Source organism: Hippopotamus amphibius, chromosome 7, assembly GCF_030028045.1.
Source record: "Hippopotamus amphibius kiboko isolate mHipAmp2 chromosome 7, mHipAmp2.hap2, whole genome shotgun sequence".
Taxonomy (NCBI): Eukaryota; Metazoa; Chordata; class Mammalia; order Artiodactyla; family Hippopotamidae; genus Hippopotamus; species Hippopotamus amphibius.
The window spans coordinates 136,145,868-136,164,927 of NC_080192.1; the positions used below are offsets into that span (position 1 = coordinate 136,145,868).

The 19,060-nt window shown below is 34.0% G+C and overlaps 1 protein-coding gene across 1 annotated transcript; it reads left to right on the forward strand.

Annotated features, from left to right (window-relative positions):
- Window positions 1-11,258: 11,258 nt before the first annotated feature.
- On the forward strand, window positions 11,259-18,970 carry RAD51AP2 (RAD51 associated protein 2). Its single transcript, XM_057740809.1, has 3 exons — window positions 11,259-14,505; window positions 14,855-14,938; window positions 18,852-18,970. Exons 1-3 carry the CDS (start codon window positions 11,259-11,261, stop codon window positions 18,968-18,970), a joined length of 3,450 nt encoding a protein of 1,149 aa, XP_057596792.1.
- Window positions 18,971-19,060: the final 90 nt, after the last annotated feature.

Genomic DNA, 19,060 nt, shown 5'->3' on the forward strand with positions numbered 1-19,060 from the left:
GTCACCACAAGTAGGGGTCTGGCCACTCGCCTCTCAAAAGCCAATAAAGAGGCAGGTTGGTGGAAAGGAAAGTTTGCTTTATTTCGGATGCTGGGATGCTGGCAACAGGCAGAGGGGTCAGGGGGCAGACTCCTGTCTAAAGGCCAACTCTCCCCCATTGACAATCAGTGGGCAAGAGCTTCTGTAGACCGAGGGAGGGGGCTACATGCAGAAACAGCACAGTCAGCACAGACAGTCATCTTGAAATTGATCTTGTGGTGGTGTGATCCGCATCATCTTAATTGTTTTAAGTACAGTTAGTCTTCACTTCCAGGGTTGGTTTGTTCCCATTTCCTTGAGGCCAATTCTTGGAATTGTGGCAGCCTATGTCATGGCTACAGTCTGGTCATCATGTATATAGTTAACTTCTTCCACCTGGTTTGGGATTCAGTATCTACAAGACAGCTCACAGGATATGGCTCAGAATATTATCTATAGCTCTTGAAAAGGAACTAAGTAAGGGTCCTTGACTATGCTTAAAGACTAAACTATTATTAATTAGTCTTGTCTGTTTTCTTTGCTGCTGCATTTCCTCACTTCTCTGATTAAACTTATTTGGCTAAAGTTTTTCTACAGACAAAAGGCAGGCTGAGGACATGGTAGGGCAAGGACCAAGAGCCCTGCTCCATTTTACCAATATATCTTACACTTTTATTTATGCCTTTGTTCATGCTCCTGTTCTCATCTGGAATATATTTTACTTTTCTGCTTGTATCCAAATCATAAATATTCTATGTGATGCCTTTACACCTATTCTAATCCTTAATATCTCAATTCCCTTGAATCACACATATATATTATTTATATAATCTATTTACAATTACATATGAGGTTTTTTAAATCTTTATATTATTAACTTTTTTATTATTACTAGTGCCTTGTATTTGTGTCATAACTTCTTTGTATGACACCTGGCACAATAATGAATATATAATAGATACTCAGTACTTAATGTCTGTTTCACTGAGTAAAAACCAGTTCCCAGAGTACTTTTGAGTCCTTAGTAATGAGGGTCTTATTTGGCCATATTTAGGAAAACTATGAAAAAAAACTCTGATAACAACAAAAAAATCAGGATATATAGTCACAAAACTGCAAAGCTAAGTATTCTTAGGATTAATAAATAAACATATATAACAGACACTTTAAAAAGTAGACTTAATAGTGTATTTGAAAAGCAGAGTGATAGATATAAATAAGTGAAGATATTTAATATATTTGGAAATATCCAATGGTATATATTTTACTCTTTTCCTTTTATGTTGAATCTAGAGATAAAATGAAAAAGAATTATTTCCCATAGGGCTCTCTATAAAACAAAGGGAAAAAGTGTGCAATTTGACAAAACAGTGAAAAGTCTACAAGAAGTTGGGAAAACCCCTTAAATGATTTTTTTAAAAGGATTATCTAAGGAATCTTATTCTAGAATGGTTAAAGACGTGAATGGGTTACTGTTAATAACTATAATACTTATATAGAGCTTGTCATGTGTAAGGCACTGTTCTACGTGTTTTGCATATGAAATGTAAAATCCCACACATACAGAATCCTAAAATCCTATAACCACCGCATGAGGAAGTACTATTACTATCATTCTCATTTTACAGTTGAAGAAATTGAGGCACAGTGAGTTAAGGAGTTTGCCCCAAAGTCACACAGATAGTTGGTTATGGCACCAGGATTCAAATCCAGGCAGTTTAGTTCCAGAATCAACACTTTTTTTTTTTTTTAAATGGAAATGAGACATATATACAGAAAAATATCATTCATAAATGTATAATACAATGAATTATCACAAAATGAACAAACTTCCCAGGTAAAGAAGTAGAGGGCTGAAGCATGAGGAGGACTTCTGGGGTAGAGAGTCCATAATCTTATGGTCTCAACTACGCTTTATATCACCTCTCAATAGATTTGTGGACGTTACTCTCTGTCTTAAAGTTCTTACTATGATTTCAGTTTAAGGTGATTTAAATTTATAGTGCTCATTCTTAAAAAGCAATAGAAAATAACAACAACAGTAACCTCCAAAAGCTTGAAATTTGAGGTTATTTTCTTGCCAGGATTTGAATACTCTTTATTTTTTAATGACAAAAATAATTTTGTAGTTCTACCGAATCTCTGGCAAAGGAAAGTAAAAGCACACTTCTGAGCAGTGTAGTTAATGCAGTTTTGGCTATATGCAAATCCTGAAGTTCTTGTTGTAGGTCTGTACTGAAGGACAAGGGCTGCAGAAAGGGTTAATGATGAATGATGTCACAATTCTGTTTCTAGTCTTCCATTTGTCAGCCCCCAGTACCAAACTATCCTGCAGACACTTGAGCAGTCTATAGTTTTCAGAAGAGGATGGCATCCATACAGTGTTGAGCACATATTCTGTACTAAATATTGTTTGATTGGAGATATGGTTTTGTGTGTGTGTGTGTTTGTTTTCACCCAACACAGATTTTATAAGCCAAAAACAAAGAAAACCTCTATGCCTTTTTATACATTATTATTGAAGATTAAGTTATTACAAAACATGGATAGTCATAGATCATATTAAACTAAAATTCTATTTATAAGCCTTTGATTCATTATATTATTTTTATAGTGGACAACACACATACTTATTTTTCCTAATTAGCAGAGCTTGGAAATGTATGGTCACAGTGCCTCTGCTTCTGCTTCTCCTTTTCACCTTTTAATTTTTCACATATGAAGAAAAGGATCTTCATCCCAATTGTAATTACTGTGGTTCTGTCTTTGCTTAGTTACCCATTATATACCAAGCCTAGCCCTGCCCTGTTTGTCTATTTTCTTAAAGATGGCATTGTTACTGTAATCCATATCCTGTATCTATGTTTTTCCAGGTTGTTGTCCAAGATCTGAACTAGATAACTTTTAAAAGAGTCATCTCTAGAGGCTCTCTGAGGTGTCTCCAGAAATCATGGGTTAAGCTTTTGGAAGCTGATATATAACTGTAGTAAGTGGGTGATTAGCATGACTGGCCTCAGGTAAAGTTGCAAAACAAGTGACATTTTGCAACTTTCCTTCCTAATCATGATTAAATACCATGTAAAACAAATACAGTAAGTCCCTGTATACAAACTTTCAAGTTGCAAACTTTCAAAAACGCGAATGTGTGTTTGCACATCCAATCACAGAAGTCAGTTCATGTGTCTGGCTCCTTGTCATGTGCGTGCATCTCCTACAAGTAGTTGTGCTTTTGTGTACTTTAATGTACAGTATTGTATAGAGTACTGTAGTACAATATCTTTATTTCAAGCCCGGGATGTCCAGAAGCAAGACTAAAGGTATCACTGTAAAAGCAACAGTGATGTAGCTGGCCCTGCTAAGAAGTGTCAGCTGTTGTATAATGCTATACTAACTGTACTTTTCAAGTTACTGTACTGTAAGATTAAAAATGTTTTCTTTGTTTTTGTGTTTGTTTTTTATGTATTGTTTGTATGAAAAGTATTATAAACCTATTACAGTACAGTGCTATAGAGCTGATTGTGTTAGTTGGGTACCTAGACTAACTTTGTTGAACTTACAAACAAATTGGACTTATGAACACACTCTAGGAACAGAACTTGTTCGTGTGTAGGGGACGTACTGTATTATGTATGTAATGAAGATGTGTCAGACAACTTTATATAACTAAACATATATTCATGTCCTACTTTATTTCTCCTAGGGCATAGTTATTTATTAGAAACTTTAAAAAATTAGGCAAAAGATTTCTCTTTAATAGAATTGTGTGACAACACATTGCAATCGGTAACTAATTGCCTTTCCCCATGTCCTAAATTTACATTTCTTCCCCACTTTCTGTGATTCTTGGCTCTCTTTTTTCAAGACTCCTCAAAAACCTGCTTAAGGGAGTCATGGCCTTGGTCACATTTTGCTATCAATAACTCTCCTTTTATAAGATCCACTGATGTATAAAGAGTGTGCTCAACTCATTCATTATAATTAGAGAAATTCTGGGGCATATATTACATTCACAATAGGTATGTTACTATATTATATACTGCATTAAATTTGTTGTTTTTAAAATATCACTTAATTTCTCCCAGATCCTAGTTGTCTTATATCCTGACTGAGTAGCTCTTCCTGTAGACAGACCCCTTAGGTTAATACGTTTCCTAATTAGTTCATCTTTACTTCTATATCTCAGTCCAATGCTAGAGTTGTTTCTGTTCTTGCTTTATCTCTGAGAAAGCAGAGCTCTATTTCTTTGGACCTTAGGTCATTTTTTGCTTTCTAATTGAAACTACTCTCCTGAGGCTGTCTAGATTCTGTTTTTCAAGACCCAGTTCAATTCTCCCCTCTGTGAAGCCTCTTGCCTTCCTATCTAGAACTCATTTCTTCCTTCGCTGAATTCCTTATAGTGTCTATTTCTTTATACTGCTTATTTTATATATTACTCACTTGGTGTATATTCAACATAATGATTAGAAAAATATTATTGTCTATTGTATGGTAGTCCCATGCTATACATTGGAAACACAAAAGTCAACAAGGTGACTGTTCTAAGTGTCAAGGTACTAACAATTTAGTGGAGGAGATAGTATATATACAACCAACCATTATGTAATTTTGTATTACAATAGATGCCTGAAATGGTGGGGGCGTGGATAAAAATTGATTAGTATGGGGAAGAAAGGGAGTTTTATGGAAAATTGAAAATTATAGGCTCATAGGAATCAAATGAATGGATGTATCCTTCAAGAATAAGCCTTTGGGCACCATTTCTTCCTGGGTACCTTCCCTAAGCTTCCAGACTAGGTTTGGTCCTCTTTCTTCAGTGCTTGGATATTCCTCTACTGTAGCACTTATCCAATTACACTATAATAAGCTCTATATGTCTATTTCTCCTACCATACTGTAAATTCCTTAAAAAAAAACTGTCTTAATTTTGAATATCTAATACTTAACACAGTGCCTGGTACATAATAGATAATAAATGTCTTAAAAACTGAACAACCACAAGAAAACATGAGTGTTTGGGAAACTGTGAGCAATTTGCTGAGGCAGAGCGTGAGAGGCATGGGAGAAAGGGAAAGAAGTGGCTGGAGATCAGGCTAGAAAATAGTCTGGGACAAAGTTGTGAATGGCCCGATTAACTAGGCTATATAAAGGGCCATGTAGTGTTACTTTTATATGCATATTTATCTTTTTAAATGCATATTTCTGGCCGAAATTCATTCTTTAGAGACCAAGATTGCATTTTGTGTCACAGTATTTACTTCAGTATGAGTCATAGTTTCTTGCAGATAATAGGTATTCATTCAGCAAATTAAAAGATAGTTAAATCATCAGATGAGAGTATTTACTTAAAGTACTTTGAAAATTATGTTATTATTTAGTTGTCAGTGATTATTGATTGACAATAAGCTGTGACTACACTCTGCTGTAAATGACAGAAGAAGCAATCTTTTGATCTGTTATTTTCCTCTGAACTGAACCTATTGCCATCCTGAAATTATAGAACCATAAGCAAGCTTAAAATATTGAAATAGTTACTTTTTTGTATGTGGCAAATTTTGGACTCTTCACTCATAAAAAAGTATCAAATGAGATGGAAACAAACTAACATAGTTTTTTTTTGTTTGCTTTGTTTTGTTGTAATAAAGTTTTCACATATCTTGGCACCGATATAGAATCTGCCAAACTGTCTCTCTTTGACCTCAGCCAGACAAGAAACAAAAAACTGCCTGACTTGCTAAGGCTATAAATCTGTAGTGAGAATTGATTTATATAGTAATATATCTAAAGTATTGCAAAATAGAGTTTGATTCAATACTACATGGTAGCTGTTTAACAACTGGTTTTCTAGAAAAAAAATTCCTCCTTAATTTGTGGTGTTTGTTGATTTTATCAATTTAAATATAAATACTTACATCATGGCCTACTCCAAGCTACCCACAAGAAATGACTGAAATGTGGGACTGGGAAGAGAGGCCAATGTTCAATTCATCAAATTGTAGGAGCCAGTCTAACACCTTGCTAGTGTGATGTTAATAATAATTATCATAATTTAAGACATGTTTAACGAATATCTATTTACACGGTGCCAACTCTCTTCTAAATGCTACCTATGAGGTAGGTTCTACTTTATAATTCCTATTTATAGGAATTTGCGTCTCAGAAAGGTTAAGTAATTTGGTCACATTACACAGATAGGAAGAAGTGGACCATAGATTCAAACAGACAATTTGACTCTAGAGACTACTCACCTAAATATTATTTTATATTGCTTTCAGGATAAAAAATTATGTTTAGCATAGTTTTTATGTGACATGTATTTTGTATTTAATGTAAATCTATGTAATTCCTTCAAAAGTCAAAGGAAGTTGTAGTTTTATGAATTTCCAATGTCCAGCTAAATGTTTATTGTGCAACCAACCAAAACAAAGTGACTAATCTCAGCAGAAAAACTGTTCAAGAGGAGAAAGCAATCTAAGTAATTACAAATTTGTATGATAAAAACGATAGACGTTTTGCTATCTCAAAATTTTGAAAAGATTCTTGTGAAAGGTTAATTGAAAAGGATTCACAATTTTTAAAAGAGGTGTTATTTACAGTTGCATGAATTCCAAAGTAATATAGACTCTTGCTTTTATTTCAGCAGCAAAGAATCTTTTAATTGATGCTGAAATTTATTAGACCATCAAATGAACGTTGGAAGCAGTTGAACATACTCCTCTCTTCCCCCTCACTGCCCCAGTTTTCCGGCACTGAGGACTCAGGAAAAAGATTATTTTTGAATAGCTAAATATACAAAAACTATAATAATACATTAATGAAATAATATTTAGAACTAAAGAATGGGGAGCAGATGAAACTGTGGGTATCTAAACATACAATTTGGCTGTAAACTGAAAGGACTTCAGAAGATTTAATAAGGCCTGACATTATACTTTAGGCAAACGAACCAGGATATGCCCAAGACTTTGTGAAAGGGCTTTATATATTTGAGGAATGGTGAGAAGCTTAGTGCTCCAGGAAAGCAAGTTGTGTTGTGGAAGTAGATACAGAGCTGAAAAAAAAGTTTGGAAATGAACTATGAAGAACTCTGCATGTCTAATTAAAGAGTTTGTATTTTATTCTGTATGTATCAAAGAGTCAAAAGAAGTTCTTAAGAAACAAGTAACGAAGTGATTAATATTTTAAGAAGAAAAATCTCATGGTAGTGGTGGGTAAAAGTTGAGGGGAGACTAGTAAAAAGATCATTCTTTTTACTATGCTCAGCAGGAGATGATGAGAGCCTGAAATAAAGCTGAAACATTATGGATAAAGAATAGATGATTAATTTCTGGGTTATATCTGATATAGAATTAACTAGATTTAATGAATGTCTACATGGGGTTGGGTGATGGGGAAAGACTGTAAAAGAGAGAAAAAATTAAGTGTAACACGAATATTTCTACTTTAGGAGACTGGAAAGAAAATGATGTCATTAATGGAAATTGACAATAGGAGGTGGTTTAAAGCTTAAAGTATTTGCATATACATTGTCTCATTTAAGACTGTTTTATAAGTTACTGTTGTTGCCCTGCTGAAAGGTTAATTACACATGTGGATATACAGAGCATCATGGTTTTCTGAAACATTTTCCCAACTAGAGCTTCTTAATGATGATAAAAAATGCTTTTCGTGTTTATTTAATGCTATTTATTTTAAACATTTTTAGTAAGTGATGATATTTTCCTCTCTAACACCTGTATTTGTTTTAAATATTTTTGTTAGTTGTTCTTATGAAGTATTTAAAATATATTTGATTATCTTAGTCTGAAATAAAGTTTTGGTTGAGCGTATTTATTCATTATTTACATGCTTTCTTAAAAGACATAAAAGAGAGAAATTGCTCTGTCAAATATCTGGTCTTGCCATGAAACTTAAATGATGTTCTAGCTGGTAATATTCAAAGTCAGTTTTTGGCTTTACGTTGGTATGATCTCAAGCAAGTCTCCATTTTAACATATAAAATCAAAACCAAAACGAGAATCTTAAAACACACTCAAGACACCACTAAATCCATTTGGATTGATAAAGATATAGTAACAGTAATATCATGACGTTTTTCTCATTAATTGAAGTTAACTGAGGCACTGGGGATGTAACAATGAATAGATCTTTGCCCTGATTAACACAGATTCTAGTAGAGAGGATGCAAACAACTCAATACAATGTTTTAAGTGTTACAGTATAGTTGATGCAAACAACTGAATACAATGTTTTAAGTGTTACAGTATAATTAATTTCTACAGGAACACAGATGAGGATACAAGTAGTTTTGCCTGCAGTTTGGATAGGGCAGGGATGAGGTAGAGCTTTCACAGTGGAGGTAACTTTTGGGTAGAACCCTTTTAGGCTGAATAGGAATTTGTCAGATGGAGAAAGGGAAGAGCATTGAGAGCATGCTTGAAAAGACAACAAAATAGCAAACAGTCGGGTGTAGGCAGCCCGGGGCAAATTGTAAAAAAAGATGAAGCCAAAAGAGTTAAGTTAGGATCTAGTTGTGAAGGTCTGCCATACTGTGCTAAGGACATTGGACTTCAGGCATCCTGTGGTACTGAGTGAATTTCTGACTTAACTCTAAGAGGAGCTTGTGCCATATTTTCAGTATGGGGTTTATCTCATTCTTTCATTCCTTCAGAGCTGAACTGTAATAGGACACCAAGCTGAAAGGAATGACAGGTGCTGGCCTTAAAGCTCAGTTTACTGTTTTTTAAAAGAGGTAGCAGTTTTCCAAGAAAAACGTGAAATTTGAAATGGGCTTTGAAGAGTAGGTAAGATTTGAACATCTCATTTATATTTTGATTGAGTTGAAGATACAATTTTTTGCATTTCTCATAACTAGTCTATTTTCCAGGTAGTATTTTATTTTATTTATTTTTTAATTTTTATTTTTTAATAAACTTATTTATTTGTTTATTTATTTTTGGCTGCACTGTATCTTCGTTGCTGCACGCGGGCTTTTCTCTAGTTACGGCAAGTAGGGGTTATTCTTTGTTGAGGTGCACAGGCTTCCCAGTGTGGTGGCTTCTCTTGTTGCGGAGCATGGGCTCTAGGTGCGTGGGGTTCAGTAGTTGTGGCACTCAGGCTCATTAGTTGTGGCTCACGGGCTCTAGAGCACAGGCTCAGTAGTTGTGGCACACGGGCTTAGCTGCTCTGCGGCATGTGGGATCTTCCCAGACCAGGGCTCGATCCTGTGTCCCCTGCATTGGCAGGTGGATTCTTAACCATTGCACCACCAGTGAAGCCCAAGTTAGCATTTTAAAGATGAAGGAGAAACACACATAGTAGTTTCCATAGGCTTTGATTAAAATGACAGTGGTCATTAATGTAATGTTGAAATAGGTAAGTGCAAGAAAAGACTTCTTTTCCTGTCTTCATTGCTCTAATAATGCTATAACATTTCTTCAGAACAGAAAATGAAACAAAACATACATTTCTGTACACCTAACAGCATCTTGGACGTAGTTCTTAAACAATTGTTGAATTAAATTTCAAACTTCTGGGTTGTATTTGAATTTTAGTCCTTAAACAATGCATAGTTTTAAAATAATGATGTCATAGAGATTTAAAAAATAGTGTGTTCTTGGGAAAACTAGCGAGATGAAGAAACTGACAACAAGTTACAGATCAATCTAGAATCACAAAGCTATGGCATTTACTATACAGATAGAGAGCTTATTTCTAATATTATGTTAATGTACCAATTACATCCACCTTTGCTATGCAAGTCAGTCTATGCTGATCAAAGCATAGAACAGAGTGCATTTGAATGGAATGTAGAATTGTGGAAAATCTGGGATAAAAAAACAATGGAACTAAAGGTATATAGAAGGAGCACTTTGAGAACTCACTGATGTATAATCTGAACCACTGCCACATTATTTATAGTGTTGATGAAGTTCTTATCCTGTAAGGCTTTCAACAAATTTAAGTAAACATTTCTCTGGAGGAATTCACAAGCGAAAGTAATGCCTAGAACTGGAATCACAATATAGCTAAGAATAATTATGAGACAGGAGGCTGATGAACAGTTTATTACCTAAAGTATTATGCCAGTCATACGTTGTCACTTATACTCCTATGGGTTCTGAAATTAGGATTCCTCTTGCACATTATTGTAGTTATAATTTTTTTTTTTTTTTTTTGCCAGGGAACATACAACTTATCAACTTTGAAACAATCATCAACAGGATTGAAGTTTTTGATTGCGGAGCAGTAACTACATGTTTCTTAATAAACATGTATACAATAATAATAATTTTGAAAATCATTTTCTTCCTTAGTACTACAACATTCACAAAAATCAGAATTGATCGAAGATAATAAATTGTCCTCAGAGGAAAAAGAAAAATAACATTTACAAACTTTATTTGTGTGAGTCAGAACTGTATGATTGTTTATGCTTACAATAAATAGAATAGCTGAAACATATAATTTTTATCTTTCAGTAGCTGTATTCACAATATTGGGAAAGAAAACTCCACAGCGCATGTGAAAACTTTTTTCCTACGGTCTTAAAGGTGAAGATTAATAATTATCTGGATAATAATTTCCACACATTTTTTTCCTGAAATATTCAGATTATTAAGTACCAGTGCCGCCTTCTCCCAAAACACACTTCATGAGTGAAGTGGAAATATGATTTTAAATGCCACTGGGATCATTAAGAGCATTTTCGAAAGTTTTTCCACACACAAAGAGATTTTGTCTGCTTTTTACAGAACTACACGGTTTTACTGGACAAGACGCTCGAGAGAAACTGTGGAGAAGTAGCTTCTGAGGAAAACATAAAATTTAAAAAATAAAGCTGTTTCCGTTCACAAATTTAAAAAGATTCTGACTTTTCTCTTTAGTTCTACCAGAGGGAAGAAAAAGTTTAGATCAGGTACAACCTTGGCAATAGCAAGGGGAGCTAAAAATAGACAAAATAACGGTCCTAGGCACTCTGTGCTCTGAGGGAGCGACTGCTTGGGGCTCGCTGGAGTAGGGTGAATGGGGGCGTGGCCTAGGCCTGGGCATGGGGGCGTGACGGGGGCGTGGTCGGGGCGGGCTAGCCTTCGGTTGGGGCCGAGACCAGGCCTAAAGGGGCGTGTCAGGGGCGTGACCAAGGCGCACTCGGGGGTGGGGCGCGGTCGGGCGAAGCCGCCTCGCGCTGGTTTAGAGACCTGAGTCTGGCCGGACCCCCTGACAGATTCCCTCCGTTCGCTGTCATGTCGCTCACGCAGCGCGCGCCGAGGGTTGTCGAGCTCGAGGAGCCTGCCTCCCGTTCACCACCTGCTGACAGTGCTGATTCCCGACCACCCCGTAGTAAGCGGCCCCGTCTTGAGCAGCCCGGTGGTGTTTCTGAGGCGGGGTGGAGGCTGCCTTTGGTGCCTCGCTTGTCTGAGGTGGAGAAAGCCTGGGAGTTGTCGCCCAGACCCTTCAAGGCGCTCCTGGTTTCAGCTACGGAGATTTGTGATGACTCCACAGACTCGTGTGTGGAGAAATCTGTCAGTGAGAAGCAGATGTGTAATCCGGGATGCCAAAATGGCAAATTTGAGATGAGTACTTGGTTGCGGTCTCTCCCCTCACAAAATTTTGATTCTGGTTTGAAGGCTTCTAGAACCTCTTGTGAACCAGGGCTGTATGACAGAGAGGTTTTCAGTGTGCATCTCAGTGGCAGATCCGAAACAGAGTCTGGTCAGTTGTCTCACGCCTCTGTACACGACGTACATGGAATTAAAAACGAGGATGGAAAACAATACTTAGCCCAGGGGAGAGACAACGGTCAGGAAGACTATAATTACATAAAACAGACAGAAAATTCATTTTTAGATGGTACCTTTTACAAGGAAACCAAATCAACATTTGATGATATTAAGCACAGATGTAAAGCTGACAGTGTTATGCCGTCAAATAAAAAAGAAAATAGCATTTCAGCGTTGACACTAAGAATATCAAAATCTCAAAACCAGCCCAGCATGGAAATTGCCAAACTCAGCTATTTTAGCAGCACAATAAGTAACCCTGAGTTTCCAACTGATTTAAACAGCAACATGTCCTCTGTCTATTTAAAGGAAATAGCGAAGAAAAATGACAAAAATGAGGCATATGTTAGGGATTTCGCAAACATTCACTGGGCCCAAGATAGACTTGATGCTAAGGAACAAAAGTTACAGGATGATAAAAAAATAGTGGATGCAGAAAATATTTTTTCTGAATGTTATGAAAGTAACCACCAGTCACTCAGCAACCAAAGTGTTTGTGTGAGAAAAAAAGACTTGATCAATTTACACTACTATAATCACAGTAGTATCAAGTCTGATGCAATAGCCTCTGCAAAGAATTTCACTATAAAGCCAGAAAATGCAAATTGGGAAGAGGCAGAAACATGCCTGGACAGTTACATAGCTACCAGATTGGAAAAATTGCAAAGCTGGGGCTGTAACATTACACATATTTTGAAAAGAAAGAGGGAAAATTGTTGGATTATGGATAATTACCATGCTAAATGTGATAATATGAAAAAAACTGGAGAAATATGGAATTTGCAACAATTATTAGAAATAGATCTTTTAAGCAAAGAAAATTGTCACAATACGAAAATCTTGAAAACACATGAAGAAAAATCAAAGCCTCTTATGATAGAAACACTGGGCGGTCAAAAAGCTTTAATAAAAATTTTTTGTTTAAAAGGTGAAGGAGAAAACGATAGTATGCTACAGTTGAGATGTACTACACAAAAAGACTTTCATTTAAGCAGTATTTTTGAAAGTTTCATTACAGAAATTTTTTATTTCCATAAAAGTATTTCAGGAAATCAAAAAAATATCTTAACCTGGTATGGAATTATGAAGGGTAAAAAGCAAATTGATGTTCAAAATCTAATAACTAGGAATATAAATGTCAATAGAAATAATGATATTTTAAGCTTATATTTACAAACCAGTGTTTTAGACCCTCTAAATATTATATTGAAAACCAACATAACATCTTTGCTCAATAACTTTGACTCTTTAATAATAATTGAAAATGATACTAAATTAGAAGAAGGATGTATTTCCAAATGGATAATGTGTTTGAATTATCCAAAAAATGTTACAGTGGAAAATCATACTGTATATCTAGTCAGGATTTTAAATTTTTCAAGACTATTAGAAGATAATATGAAACCTATGTTAGAGAAAAGAAAACTGTTTAAAACTGACGAAGTTTTTGAAGAGCCAGAGAAAAAACTTATCAATTCCTCTAGTATAACAAGTAAAAATATATACTTTCCAATTTTTGAAACATATGAAAAAATTCCTCTTTTAATGGACTTTGATGACATTGATGACATTTTCTTGACAAAAGAAATTACTTACAAGAATAAGAGTGGTCCTGAACAACTCATGAGTGTGGAAAATTGGGTTCACTGTAGTCCTGAAACTGTTAAAACACATGTTAAGTCTTGTCTTCAATTTATACAGAACCAGAAATACGTTAATAAACAAACTTACAAAATAAATATGCAGAACCAAGATTTATATTCTGAAGGAAAACAAAAGCATAATAAGATCAATAGACTTAATTTTAAACGCATATTTGAAGACTTCTTCAATATTAGGCAACAGGCCGTACATGCAAGCCATGACAAAAAAGATAGTGAACAAATCAATCCAACGACTATAACTCAGGTGCTGAATTTTGGGAACTTGATAAGTGAAACTGAAGAAAAAAAATATGACTTTATTTTGAAGGAGGTCACAACACAATGTTTAACAAACAGTTGCCAAGCTCATAAAGATATTAAGATAGAAGAGGAAGAGAAAAATAGTTTTTATTCAATGGATGGCATGTTTGTTGCACAACCAGTTTCATTAATGAGTAAGAAAGTAGATGTGGAAGAAGCTAAATATGTTAATCAAAATAATGTAGCTGACAGAAATGAATATGAAAGTATTTTTCAAGAAAGTGAGTTAGCTAATTCAAAGCATTTTCATCCAAACAATGACTCTTCAGAATGTTTTAATCATCAATTTGAAACTCGTTTGAGTGTAGGGAACAATGAAAGTTTTCAGGACTTAACTGCCAAGTGTTTATCAACAGACACTCTGACAATAGTAAACGATTTTGAGATGAAGAGTAAATTTGATTTAGTACTTGAAGAACTTCATATGTTTCATGAAATTAGTAAGGAAAATGAAATTCTAAGCACCGTGGAAACCAACAATGGGCAAGAAAGTTACTTTGTAGAAAATAATAATGTTGAGGAGGTAAAAACAGAGATAAAAAAAGGTTTGAAAATGGGTACAGAAGACAAAATATATTCATCTTCTTTGCTCTGTGATACGATAGCAGATCCTAATATGCATAAAAAACACCAAAGTTTATTTAAATGGAAAACAGTACCCAGAAATAGAGAACAGGAATTTCCTAATGAATGTTGCTGTCTAAGAACATCAGAGGAAGAATTACTCTATTCTACTTCTAAGGAAGGTATGAAATTAGTTTTAAAATGTACTTTCTGAGATAAAAAAAGATGCTGCTTTTTTTTCTTTCTGTGTAGGCCAAATATGTAATTTTGGCAGAAAAGAAGATGTAAGACAATGTTTATTGATGCATTATTATTTTTCTATAAAGAGTTTTTCAAAGATTAAATAATATACTGAAGTTGAAGGGAACAAGTGATGAAATTTTTAAAAGGAGCTTTGAAATGGCCTGTTTTATTTATCTAAATATTAGGAGACAATGGGAGGAAACATTTCTGAAAAAGTAATTTGTTTATAGTATTAATATTTTATATAGAAGTTACTTTTTGCTATAACACATTGATCTTTATTTTTAGATTGTGAAAAACCTTCACCTGAAAGACCAGCTTTTTTCTCTGATGAATTTAAAGAAGAAAAATTTAATTATTTACTGAAGGGAGGTAAGATTTTTGGTTATTTTCTATAATACTTTCTAAGATGATTATTGCATTCTTGTATTTTTAGCATGAAGAAAATATACTTAGGTTGTTAAAAAAATAAATACAAAGATTTAACACTTTTGTAAACATTAATAATTTACTGATGCAAATTCCTGTAGTTAAAAATTGGCTAAAAATTAAAATATCATTTAGAATGTAACTAGAAAATGTACTCTAAAACTGTTTAAATATTTGCAGTGATGCATTGCAATAACTATCTGATAAGACAGGTGTTTTATATATGTGTATATATATATATATACCTAATATACACATCTAATGTATGTAATATTAATTAGAAAAAACAAAGGCATTTATCAAAATTGCATTTATGTTGATGTTACTTCTAATTATAAATTTATCACTGTTTTCTATTCTTGAAATACTATGGGGCTCTTTATATGAACATTTTACATAGTAATTTTGAAAGAAATTAACATCTTTTAGATATATTAACATGATTTATCACTATGGCATTTAAACTTTTAATTACTATAAAAATCAAACTGAAGAAAAGTTAAACAGCTAATCTTATCCCTTGCCTAAGAAGTCTTTAACATCAGAACAAAACGTAATTAGTCTAACACATACTCTAACTTATAGTATCAATGGGGGTGAGGTAGGGGTTGGATTGAAATTAGGGAATTGTTTTCTAAATGACTACATTTTCATTTGATCAGAAATTGCTAGTATTATACAACAAGACTAGATCTAGAAAGAATAATGATGTAGTTGAAATATATTTACTCAGTCATACATCATTTCTCAAAGCATTTCTCCTGGCTTCTCATCAGTAGAATTGCTGTCCCTGGGACTGTTATTCAGTTACTTCAGAACTGCATATTTTTCTCTTTTCTTAGCTTACAATGAAATACTCTTAAAAATTAATGCAAGTCCTTGGAAGATCAAAAGCCCATGGGTAATTTCTTCTCCCCTGAATAAAGGAAATAATTTAAGGAACAATACTGTATAAGACTAAAAGCAGGATTGTGGAGTTAGCCTGAAAAGGATAGGGGCTGTTTCTTCTAAGACAGGAAGAAAGGAAGAAATTGGGTTTAGGAGCATATTCTCTGATAGAGTAAAGGATTAGGACTAGGGAGCACAAACCCATATTGTCATCATGATGTTAACTGTGATAATGAAAGGGATATTTGAGGCAGATTAAAGTATGTTCCTATATTGGAAAAGAAATGTTACACTCATTGGAAATATCTGAACCCATAACACTCTATTGTGGCTTCACAAGGAAATATGAAATATGAACAATAATGTGTGAGGTCAGCCAGAATTATTTAATACTATGTTAGGATAGTTGTCTTGAATTCACTTTCAAAGTGCATAAAAATGGAATGATCTTCCTGAGGCTTGTTAAAAGCCATAATGTAAGGGAAAAGTTGGGAGATACAGGGAAGTGGGGATAAAAATGGACTAACTCTGCCTAGGTAGAGTGGGTACTTGCTTATGCAGGGTGATTTTAAAGGCATTGGAAAACTTCTGATTGTACAGAAATGTTATTGATACCCATCCACTTGTCATCTTGATGCCTCCAAAGAAAGTTTCTACTACTAATATCTCCAGTACATCCTATCTGCCTTTGTCTCTCTCTTCTCTCTCTGTGGTATGGAGAAGGCAAGTACTTTGAGTGTGTTAAATGCCAGCTAGCCAGTGCCAGGTGCTTTGTATATCATTTAGCACCAATACTTCTCTAATTTTAATGTGTATATGTGTGTGTGTATATATATATATGTCAACCAAAGAATGTCACTAGTTACCTGACTCTACGTGGATTGAGTCATTAGCCACTGCACTTGCTGACCTCTAGCATATGCTGAAGGGAGTTCAGGGCAGAGATCAGGAATGAGGCATTCTGTGCTCTGGAAAAACTGGCCAAACTGGTCTTCAGATAGATAATTTCAGGAGAAAATTGTATGAATCTAATTTCTTGTATCTTCCCATACTTAGAAAAGCACTAAAATAATTAACTATGATGTCTGTTCCTCCTGACTAGCAATAACCTTCTACCAAGATGGGTGTCTAATTGAAAGTACCCCTTCTCTAAAATCACATGTATGCTGACCTCCTCCCTTACCTCTTCAGAGCAGTTCCTCAGAGCTATCTAAGAGGCTGTATCTGGGTTTATGGTCCTCAGTAAGTCCCCAAATGAAACAGAAACTCACAGCTCTCATGTGCTTTTTTATTTCATTTGAAGTGTGAATCAGCTGGGTGTCTTGTTAAATGATTCTGATTATGTTGTTTAGTAGGCTCTAAGATTCTGCATTTCTATCAAGCTCCTAGCAAAAGGAGATGATGCTGGTCTTTGAGTTGAACGGGAACTTTGAGTTGCAAGGATTTAGAAAACAATTGCGTTGGTATTATTTCTAAAAGACCACTAATAAACTTCATGACTTTTTAAACATTGATTTCTAAAATGAGTGATTTCTGGTATTATGCTTGGATGTTTAGGATTGTTAAACAGTACAAAGCAGTAAGTTAATCCAGTATATAGCAACAATAAAAGGGATCATAATTTATTTAATAAAAAGGTAGGAAATCCAAGGAGATGAAGAAGCATATTCTTATAGCCAGAATTTAATGACTGTTTAAGGTCATGTGCTTTGCAAAAGACCTGCTGTTGATACAAATTAGTTCAGTGATTTCCCTTTTCCCATCATTGCCAAATTACCAGAAGTATCTATTGTATTAGAATATGAAAGAGGAAAGCTATACTTTGAAAAAGTAATCAAACAGACTAATCATGGCTTTGTTCTGAAATAATAATTTCATAATAAAGAAGTACACTGCATAAATTGCTGAAATTATTCAATATATAACCAAATCTAGTGTATCAGACATGGTCCAACAATTTTATTTTAGTTAGACCATCCCTTTTCATTTAAGAAAATGAAAAAATCTAGCAATACTTTTTCTTCTTATTTTTATAATTAACTTTATAATTTTAATGTTAAATAGAGTATCATAGACTGATTTATAGCTATTTTTGTATTGTTTTCTCCTTATTTACATATAGCTAATATGTATTTTGTTGTATTATTGTTTACGTAGGTTCACACACACATTCTATTTGATTCAACTTAGTAGAAATCATGCTGTCTACCTTTTATTGTATTTAACATTAGGTTGACCTAATGTTACATTACATTGTTTTTAGCATAATGTGCTATTATATCAAGGTCATACTGATTCATTAAAGCTTGATACATTTTTAGCTTTATATATGTACCCTACTGTTTATTTAAAAAAAAGTACTCAAAGTAAGAGGTATTTTGATAATGAGAGGTACTCATCAAGAGTAGTTGATTCTATCTGTTTGGTAACTGATTTAGCAACATATATATCTCCATGAAATGTTTTGAACTTTTTATAAAATGTTAGTGTAGGTGTTAAGTAAGAACTTCAAAATTAGAGCCCTCCATTGATATATAACAGATGAAATAGATTTGTGCTCTATTTTTGATAATAATCTCTATTAGAGGCCAAATGTAATTATTAATGATATAGTTTAGTAACTTTTAATAGAAAAACAACATGGTCTTTACAGCCACTATATCAAGTTAACTTTAAAACCTACATAGTTTTGTTGTTGTTGTTAAGTCAGATTGCCTGACTGGAATGCTGTTTTATTTAGTTGCTATTCTATTGTAGGTTGGACAAGTTACTTAACTTTTCTGTGCTGAGTTTTACACATTTAATAAATGGAGTTACGTTTAAGTAAACTAATGCATTCAAAGCACTTAGCTCAGTGACTCAGTAAATGTTGTTAGTTTCATGTTTAGAAGTTAGTAAACATTTTTAAGCATAGAAACTATGAGTGATTTTTACTCCCTTATGTACTTTTATCATCTTATATTTTTAGGTAGTAATTTTTCACATGGAATTTCAAGAGTACTACCTCTTAAGACATGCAGTCGACCAATCAGAATTGGCTTGTCAAGAAAAGCTAAGCTTAAACAACTTCATCCCTATCTGAAATAAATACGTTACGAGAAGTTAAAAGAAGATATTGGACTTTAATATTTCTAAACATTTCACATCTATAAATATTTTGTTTCTTTTTTTGGATAA